Source organism: Prionailurus bengalensis, chromosome C2, assembly GCF_016509475.1.
Source record: "Prionailurus bengalensis isolate Pbe53 chromosome C2, Fcat_Pben_1.1_paternal_pri, whole genome shotgun sequence".
Taxonomy (NCBI): Eukaryota; Metazoa; Chordata; class Mammalia; order Carnivora; family Felidae; genus Prionailurus; species Prionailurus bengalensis.
The window spans coordinates 60,789,483-60,799,953 of NC_057350.1; the positions used below are offsets into that span (position 1 = coordinate 60,789,483).

The 10,471-nt window shown below is 40.5% G+C and overlaps 1 protein-coding gene across 2 annotated transcripts in view; it reads right to left on the bottom strand.

Moving 5' to 3' along the window:
* Positions 1–10,216, bottom strand: part of CCDC191 (coiled-coil domain containing 191) — an 89,921-nt gene extending 79,705 nt beyond the window's left edge. For both annotated transcript variants that reach the window (XM_043594214.1, XM_043594213.1), the window contains exons 1-3: positions 10,104–10,216; positions 7,959–7,997; positions 1,038–1,179 (exon numbers count right to left, since the gene is read on the bottom strand). In XM_043594214.1, the coding sequence (XP_043450149.1) occupies positions 1,038–1,179; positions 7,959–7,997; positions 10,104–10,193 (271 nt within the window). In that variant the 5' untranslated portion in view covers positions 10,194–10,216. The remainder of the gene's footprint in view (positions 1–1,037; positions 1,180–7,958; positions 7,998–10,103) is intronic.
* Positions 10,217–10,471: the final 255 nt, after the last annotated feature.

The window sequence follows — 10,471 nt, forward strand, 5'->3', positions numbered from 1 at the left end:
TTCCTTCAGTTCCTTGAGCACACCAAACTTGTCTGTACTTCAACTCTTGATGCTGTCTTTCCCTCTGTCTGGGATGCCCTTCCTCCATCACCAGTTGGCTGGCTCCTTCTTATTATTCAGGTGAAAACTGGAATGATTTATCATTACCTAATAATTCTTTCAGTTTTCTTTATTCTCACACTAAAACATATACCCCATGAAAGCAAGGGCTTTGCCTCTCTTGTTCATAACCTGTTCCTCCAGTATCTAAAATAGTACCTGGCTCAGAGTACTAATTGTATATATATATTGACATGTATATAATATATAAAATAAATATATATTTTGTTACAAATGTATAAATTTTCATTATAAATAAATTATATAGATATACAAATAATCATACATATAAAAGAATAATTATATATATGTTTTTTGAACGAAGACATAATCTGAATAAATGGAGACATAGATAATCCAAATGGAAGCTGGCTTCCAGGAGATGGCCACTCTGACTTTCCTCCTAACCTCTGTGGCTTCTCTTTTCCAGTCTTCTTTGCTGGTTCCTCCTGATCTCTTCATCCCTAAGTGCTGGAGTTTCTCAGAGCATGAGAAACTAAAATACTAAATTCCAGAGGAGTAAATGCTTTGGGAAGGTAGGGAGGTTAGATGAGGTTTAGACTCTCTTCATAAGGAATAAAGTGGATTTACAAACTAGCGGTCAAATTATCTCATAATACTAGATGAAGTTATCATGCTGTCTTCTGTGTAACAGGACTAATACCTTACAGCACTCACCAGTTAGCTGTGCCGTATCAAACTGCCTCTGAATGTGGTTCTATTTCAGGAGACAAAATGGGCCTTAAATAGAGCACTACTTGTAATACTGGAGTTTACTCCAGAGTAGATTAGTTTCAGGAAGATAGAAAGACACAAAAATTAACAGCAAGAGAAAGAAAAGTTTCCATTCTGTACTTTGAAATGCATTACAGGTTATGCTTTAATAAACTGTATTCTAAAGAACTGTTAACATTGCAGCAAAAAATGTATTCTCTTACCTTCTGCATAGACTTCATCATGATCCTCTATTTGCTCAGGTGTTTCCAAATCTATGATATGGCTCCAAAGCCTTCTGGATAAATCAGAATTTCTAGCAGAGAATGCTTTTGAAACTGCAAATTCTGAGGCTTTCTCCACCCTCTTCAATATAACAGAAAAAAGAAATCCATTAAGATGACAACAACTTTGTCCAGGGCTAAAGAATTTTTCTCCTGCTCATGAAACTGATTTTCTATCAACTACTAAAATACTTCCATTTTTCCATTTTTGAAGGAACTCTGAGGTGTAAACACCCCAAATAATTTCATTTTTTAAACATGAAATTAACTACAATATTTTGCCAAATTTTAACAGGTATTCACAATGCTTATATTTGAACAAAAGATTATTTAGGCTGTAGATAATTTTTGTTTAGAGCATTAGTGATGGGATCCTGACACCTGGATTATTTTATTTCAAATAAAAAATAGAATATTTTATTAGCTCCAACGCCACTAGGATTTGCATATGAATATGAACCAGAGGCAGCGTAGCTATACTTCCTTAAATTACTACCCCTGAAATGAACCTCCCATCATATGTTAAACAAACTATAGGCTCAATAAAATTGGGATAGAACCACTGAACGGTAGTCATCCAGAATGTTTTAATTCAACAATAAAACGTGGCCCAATTCATGGGATTGGTGGAGGTGGGCAAACTGTGTTCACATTTTCATTTATCTGCACAACAAAAAATAATTTATTTTACAACTAAATCCCTGACTTTCCCCCTCCCCACAGACTTGCTTTCCTCCACACCCGGTAGTAACAATTCCACTTTTTTAGTTTTCAGGATGAAAACCCTGTAGTCCTTCTTGAACATAGTCTCTCCCTCTCACCCCACATCCAATTGGTCAGGAAATCTGTTGACTCTATTTTCAAACTATATCCAGGATCTGACCCCTTCTGGTCACCTCTACTGCTATCACCTGGTCCAAGGCACTGCAATTTCCTGACAGGTTTTCTGTGATAGTCTCCCATCACAGCAGATAGTCCCTTTAAAATGAAAGCCATAACATAACTCCACTCAAAATTCTTAAATTGTTCTTGGGGCGCCTGGGCGGCTCAGTCGGTTGAGCATCCGACTTCAACTTGGGTCGTGATCTCGCGGTTTGTGGGTTCGAGCTCCACATCAGGCTCTGTGCTGACAGCTTGGAGCCTGGAGCCTGCTGTGGATTCTGTGTCTCCCTCACTTTCTGCCCCTCCCCCACTCGTGCTCTCTCTGAAATAAATAAACATTAAAAAAAAAAAAAAAAAACCTCTTCAATTATTCTGTATTTTACTCAGAATAAAAGTCAAAGTCCTTCCAATGTGCTTCATGGTCCTGTACCATGAGGCCCTTGGTGAACTCTCCAACCTTCTTGTTTGCTACATCCCATTGCTCACTCAACTTCAGCCACACTCATCTACTGGTTCATTCCTCTTCACATATGCCAAGCATGGTCCCACCTCAGGGCCTTTGCACTTGTTTCCCCTCTGCTGAACTGCTCTCCCTCGATAGCCAAACAACTCTTTCCCTTGCCTCCTCAAGTCTTTACTCAAATATCACCTTCGTCCTAAGTCCTTCTCGAACTACACTACATGAAAGGAAGATAACCACCCTCCTTGTGGCTCTCCCTATTCTCCTTCTCTGCTCTTTCTCTGTAGCACTTATGACCTTATATTTTACCATTTATTGTCTCTCCTAAGTAGAATGTGAGCAGACATTTTTGTCCTTTTCATGCATGAAACCCCCAGTACATGTAACAGATGCCCCATAAATGTTTGTTGAAAAAAGGAATACATGCAGGATTTATTTTAAAAAGCTAAACTTTCCCAAAGTTTATATTGTTGCCTGACCTATTTTGGAAATGATTTTTCCTCTTGCTCTTCATGGAAAAACTGGTAGTACCTCTGCCAAAATTTGCCAGGGACTTTACCTTTTAAATTCTCAAGGATTTCATATATTAAGTTTGAATTAGAAACAGAGGAATAAAACTGAAAAGCCAAAGGTAATTTGAAAAAGATGTGGAAAATAGAACACACAGGAAAAGATAGGAATCAGAAGAAAACACAATCTAATCAGGGTTAAAATAAAGAAAATATCATTCACTCATTATGAGGTCACTCGGGAGAGATCTGTTTCCCACATTATTTCTTGGTCTCTGATGTGCCCAAATTTATGATGGTCAATATGCCATTCAGTAGATGGTCACAATTCGCTGGGCATATAGTCCTTCCCTTTAAGGTTTTAACATTCTAAGACAGCATGATGAATTTCACATATTCTGTAGGTTTGTAGATGCTATATACATATATATGTAAACAATGTGCAAATAAAATAGATCAACTTTCAGTTTTTAAACCAACATTCACAAACAAAAAGTAAACAAACCCAGATCGTAGACTCAGTTCCTCAGGCTATGAATGAAAGAAAGAACTCTGTATGGTATGTCATCTCATGTGAGTTAGAATTTGTATAGATTCTTATCAAAGGAGGTAGAGAACTTGGAGATGGGGAAGACTGATTTAGAATTTGTACAGATTCTTATTAAAGGAGGTAGAGAACTTGGAGATAGGGAAGACTGATTTGGGTACTAAAGAAGGGCACAGACCGATAACTTACAAGGAAGGGAGTAAAGAGAAATGTCTGCTCAGCTCTGACAAAGCAAGTGTTTGGGATATCACTTAAAATGAAAATTTGGGGAAAAAATAGATGATACTAAGGATTAGAAATTGTCTGTATTCCTTGTTTAAAATATTACATCTTTACCATTTCTTTCAAAATAAATATGTGAGAAATGGAAGAGGTTTATCTTAAGTTATATTTCACTAAAACAAACAGTGCCAACTTAACAACTTATTCTTTAAGTAAGTTGGTTGAAGGATTGAAGGCGAGCTTTGTTCCTACTACCTTAGTGGACGTTAAGGGGAAAACAAAACTAAAAGTGACTTTTCAGAGAGTTCACTTTCATCTACCTACCTATCTATTTATTGTTTCATATGCCATGTGTGCAAGAAAAAACTCATAGTTCTAAAGTAACGCAGGGTGATTACATAGAAAACCTGAAAACCTGAACAGAGTTACTTGAATAGTAAAGTTACTCAGTAATTATGTTACATGCAAGTATATAATTTGTAAAGGAACTATCTCAATTATTCCCATGATCTTATAAATGCTCAATATGAGCTCCTCATGTCCCACAGCACACATCAATCCCATTGTCCACCCAATGGCAGAAACAACAGCTACAATGGACTCCAATTTCCTCAACGTTGGGAGGTACAAGCACAAGGTTCTTAATATACCCTCAAGTACAAACTGCATGTTTATATATAATAGTTTCAGGAGTAAGATATTTTTGAAACTGCCCAATTCTTTTTTCATCACTCTGTATATAAGCAAATGCTTGATGCTGTTTCTGTTGTGTATGAATGCCAAAATAATTCCAAAGAAAAAAGTATTAGATAAAATGGGATTAGGTGGTTGAGGTGGGTGAGGGGAAGCTATTCACTGAGAGGTGCATCTCAAGCTGAGCTTTAAGGGAAGGATCTGGATTGACCCCCCCACACACACACACACCAGAGAGGAATGATATTCCAGGCTGGGGGCGGGGGGGGGGGGGGGGTTGGGGGAGATCAGTGTAAGTCAAAGTGAAGGTAAGATAGATGGGAAGGAGACCAGCCTGACAGGAGTCACACAGAGTATCAGCAAAGGGGCTGTTACAGGTTGATTGATATTATAGGTACATTGACAGAGAGACTTAAACACCCATCTAGAATTTACAGAGTTTCATTGGATGGCATGCAGAATCACTGAAGGTTCAAGAATAGAGAATCAATGAAAATGTTTAGAAAGCTTAAGTATCAAAGTAACAGAATGCACAGGAGTAAAAAGATGAGTCAGTGTATCAAATCAGGATGAGGATAAATTATAAATCATAGTGAACTGTTGGCATTTTGGGTGAGCTCCCCTAGAACTCACAGTTCTACTCAAGCATCTGCCTGATTCTAAGTGACTTCAACATCTCTGAGGAAGACTCACCAACATTTCAGCCTCAGGGTTTGCTTGATCTCTATTCCAATGGCCTTCCCCTCAACTGTACTTCAGCAACCTACCGACATGGTCATCCTGCATTACATCACGCAGAATTTCCCACTGTTCAGCCCCAAAGCTGATAACCCCTTTCCCCTCATCAGCCTCCTGTCCATTGGCCTCTTTTGCTCCCCCTCCTCCACTAGATTGGTGTTGCACCTAAACAAGTCCTTAGTCACTATATGTCTTCTCCTCCCAACTTAGGAGTCCTTTAAAAGGTCCTCTGCTTCCTACTCTGCATGGATATTCAGCTACTGTCTTACATAAGCCTCAAATCTCTTGTATCTTTGTCTCTCCAATGAGAATTTTTAAGTCTGGATCAATCTGATCTGTCAATTTTTGGTATCACATAAGATTTTAGTTACCTGCTTTAGCCAAGTCCTCAGTGCTGCCTGGTGATCTTTTCTGTTCTGAAGAAAGCCCTTTCTCAAACTTCACTATGCTCCACACCCTTTCCAGATACCTCTTCCCCCTTCTTCCATGTAACAAGGTCTAAGCTGATTTTGAGATGGTGGTCCACTTAAGGGGATTTGAAGTCTTAGGTCCGGAGGTTGTAACTGTTTAGGGTACATCCAGAGTTGGGATACAGTAGGGAACAAAATTAGAGAAGAAGACAGGAATGAACAGAAAAATAATAGGAGAAGCAAGAGAAGACTGTTACAAAAAGGTAAGGAGAGGATTTCTAGAATAAAAAAAGTGATAACTGTATCAAACAAATCTTACAAAGTTTGAGAATGAAGAAGATAACAGAGGATTGATCAGGAAGTCATTTATAAGAACCATTTCTGTGGTGAGAAACAGAAACAGGGAGGGAAATTACTGTAGACACCAGAGGATAATAAAAATGAAAGGGCAGGGAGTCTAGGCTATACACCCAAAGACACTAGGTAACAACAAGCTGTACCACAATCAGAATGGAATGCGGGGTCAAGTAAGGACTTACTGGGGGGTTTTCCTGAGATGGAAGATTTGAGGGCATAACTGAGACAGAGCTACTGCACAAGTTTTAGAAGAATGATAAAAGATCTAACTGATGAAGCTGTCAACCGCATAAAAGAGGAAAATGGTGTAGAAAGTCAGAGCACAATTTTATCCTTCTGTGTCACTTAAATCTTCCCCTCTGGAGGAGACGGTAACTAAATGTGCAACTAAGCCCTGCAGGGGTCTGGCACTGAACTCTCAGCACTGACATGTAAACTAAGTAAGCCTAGTATGAGGCTGAGGAGTGGGCTTCCCAGAGGCTAGCGTCCACAATGGCAGGTCCATTTTAGCTGTCTTCTAAGTCAGACCTTCCGCAGGAGCCAGCAGGCCTTCTCTGGCCCATCTATATTAGTGTCCCCCACCACATGGTTCTATTACATCTTTAATTCTCCCAACAGTTTTAAGTAAGTTGTTTAACCCCTGCTGGACTATTAACTCTGGGAAGGCAGAGAGTACCTGCCCCAAGCACTATTTTATCTTCAGTGTCCAACAGAGTGCACTGGTATCTAGAAGGCACTTCATAAATACTGTCTGGATAAATAACATTGATTACATCTAGCCTAGGTTCCATCTGGCCTGGTGCTCATAATGCCTGTCAATTTAGGTAAGTAATAGCTCTTCAAAATACTAACAGGCAGAATGATATTTTCCCAGGAAAATGCTGCATGACTTTGAAACATATGCTGCACAAATGAATTGAGTATGGCAAGTTGCCAAGCTGACACTCAGAGGCAGGGACCTGAAGTAGTTTAATGGTACTTTCAACTTAAATGGTACTTGCATTCAAAAATATACATTTCAGGCCTGGAAGAACGCTCAGAAAGTTACCTAATCCAATCCCCTCATCATAGAATGCTCAAACATATTCTTCATTAGTCTAACATCAAGTGGCCTTTCAGAATCCACTTGAATACCTCCATTGATAGAAAATACATCTCTTTGGGGTGCCTGGGTGGCTCAGTCGGTTGAGTCTCTGACTTTTGCTCAGGTCATGATCTCCTGGTTCGCGGGTTCGAGACCCATGTTGGACTCTGTGCTGACAGCTGGGAGCCTGGAGCCTGCTTTGGATTCTGTGTCTCCCTCTCTGCCCCTCCCCTGCTCATGCTCTGTCTCTGTCCCTCTCTCAAAAATAAATAAACATTAAAAAACAAAAAAGAAAACACATCTCTTTAGGAGAATGCCCTCTCCATGTTTGGATCCCTCCAGTCATTAGAAAATTCTTATGATGCATGCATAGCTTTCACCTAATGCATTGGTCCCATAGGTCAGTGTAACTACAGGACAGTCTTTCCAATATCTTAGGAAGGCTGCCACATCCTCTCTTACAGCTTCTCCTCTCCTGCTCCTTTAATCTTCTTCACGTGATCCTCACAGCATTTGAAAGAGTATGTCTATATTCATTTTCTTGTCATTCACACTTTCATGAGAAGCAACAGAATGAAAAAAAAATACTAAAGAATATAAAACTAAAGCAACAGGGGTGCCTGGGTGGCTCAGTCAGTTAAGCATCCGACTTTGGCTCAGGTTGTGATCTCACGGCTTGTGAGTTTGGGCCCTACATCAGGCTCTGTGCTGACAGCTTAAAGCCTGGACCCCCTTCGAATTCTGTGTCTCCCTCTCTCTCTGCTCCTCCCCCACTCATGCTCTATCTCTCTCTCCTTCAAAAATAAATAAAAACATTAAAAAATTTTTTAAAAAAACACAACTAAGGCAACGTAGTTAACATGAGAATAAAAACTGCAAAATGGAGATTAGTATTCCTTTCCATCTGATTATGTCTGACTCTTAACTGTCTTCCTATCTTAACTGTGCAATATCCTTACCTTAATCCAGTGCTCCACATTGTCAGGGTCAAAGGCAGGCTGTAGATAATATATACAGAATATTAATACACAGCAATAACTTTATCAACTTTGCCTTTTTAATCTATCCTTCTGACTAAAGCATATGGAAAAGTGTCCTTTTTCTTTCCTCAAGGCATTTCATTAACAAGTTAAGCAAGAAAAGAACACAGAGATGGTCAGAGGAAAAAACACGGAGCCTTCTCTGGGACATCTTCTGTTTTTGTCTCCTGCCTAGGCCCACCTGGAGATTCTGATTTAATTGGTCTGGAATAGGCCCCAGGTGTCAGTATTTTTTTTTTTTTAAAGCTCTCCAGAACCAAAATAGAGGAATGATAGATATGATATTCCTTATAAAAACCCAAACAAGCGCCAATTCATGAGCCAAATCATTCAAATATCATGGAAGCAAATCTGCTTGGAGAAGGGTATGCCCCTTTCCCTGGACCCCTCTTTTCAAGAATGACCTGTAGCCAGGGGCTTTCCTATCTTACCTACAGCAGGAATATTATTTGGTCCAAAAAGAACTAGGGAGGGGAGGCGGTGCATATCATGAGGGATAAGCAATCTTCGACTGTTTTACAAAGCTGAAAATGAAGTAAAGATCACAAATATTTTTACCCATGTCAGTCAGATATCAATATGAAATTAGAAACCAGACCAGTAAGACACTTCCTTTCTTCACTCTCTGTAACTCTTAGAAGCTTGTAGAATTCCCTCTAATAGTCACTTAACAAATAGAGGTAAGTATTTGCTTTGCTAATAATTCAGGTGGGTCTTTAAATAAAGAAGGGAATATCTCAACTAACATACTGTCACACAGAGGAAGGAAAGGTATAATACTCTCTCACATAATACGTCACCTTCACAGCACCTCAAGATAACTAATCAACGCAGCTGGACAACTGAGTGGCTTTTTCACTGCAACAAAGAACTGATGCTATTAAAACAACTGAACCTCAAGATGCTCTCGTGCTTTTACATTTTTATCCTCCAGGCAGTTACAATGAGCACTGGCAGCAAAAATCCTTCCTTTTTGGAGTCTTAAGAAATTGACCCAAATTTTTACCTTTCATCATCAAGTCTATACCAATAACCTATTTGAGATCCAATCTATTGTGAAACTACTACATTACAATATGAGCAGACTCTGTTTCCAAGTCTAATGCTCCTACCTCCACCCTCCCGTATTCTGGGCAAGATATTCACCAAGTGGACTACGTCCGGTGCATTATTTAGCTAGTATATTTAAAATAAACTGCAAGCTCAATTGCCTAGAGCCCTAAGAAAGGTCACGTTGTCTATAGAATATATTTTTTTAAGAAAGTGTAACTTGAGGGTGAAAACAGCTGGTGAAACTGCTCAGGACCTGAAAGCTGAGAAGCCACTCCATTTTAGTACTCTCACATTTAAAGCATTTATTTTTGTGACTGTTAAAAAGGTAGTCTGTGGACGGCACACACCGTGTGACTGTGACTTTGCACATGGCATTTGCGTATGCTTCAAGTTTAAAATGGGGTTATCAGTTATCCATGTCTTTGGATGCTAATGCATCCAAGGAGGTAACAGATATAAAAAGGAATTATTTTTCTGAATGTTGGTGAATTCAGAAATTTTTAAGTGAATCAAGTATTGGTCTGTCCAATATCCACTTGCATTCTTGAGTTCATTTTTTATAATTTATGTAAAATTAGAAGGGGAGGACTCTGAGGCGTAGGACTTAACGTGAAGACTTTCCCCTTCCAATACAGATCTAAAATTGGAACCCCTTTTTTTAAAACAATGAAATGTGTGGGAACTTCCCTAAAATTGTGGGCGTGGGAATGGGAGGCGAGGGAATTGGCGAATTCTCTTCACCCGGATGGGTGCTACCAGACCTCTCCGGTTTGTGAAAAGCATTTGATGGAAACAGTTCTTTCACGGTACTGCCCATCAAAGCCAAAAGGTACCTAGACCCCAAAGTTCATAGGCCCCCTTCCCCAGGGCAATGCTGGCTCCAGGGCAGTCAAGGCAAGAGGGAGCCAAGTAAGGATGCCCCTGGGGGAAGAAGGAGGAAGCGCAGCCCGGCTCGGCTGCCCATGGGGTCGGTCCCCGCACCCCCCAGAGCTCCCGATTGGGATGGATCACCTTGGGACTCGGCTTCCTGGTAAATTGTTTCCAGCGATTCGGCCCCGTCCTCTTCCTTGAAGAGGACATATCCTGGGGCGCCAGCAGCATTTTCCAGGTTCAGGCCCGGACCAAGGCAAAGCTGGAAAGACCGCTCCGTTGCCAAGGCTGCTTCCGGGTTGCCCTGGGAGTTGTAGTTCCTCCGCCCGCAAAGAAGGCAGGCGTGGGGCGCCGTCGAACTACCACTCCCAGGAGGCTGTGCGCAGGCGGAACAAGTTAGGTCGGTAACCCATGGCAACGGCAGCCGTCCCGCGGCCTCACAGTCACCGGAGCTCGCTTTAATATTACCTTTGCCTTTTACTGGCGCCCGGTGATGACGCAGTGCTCCC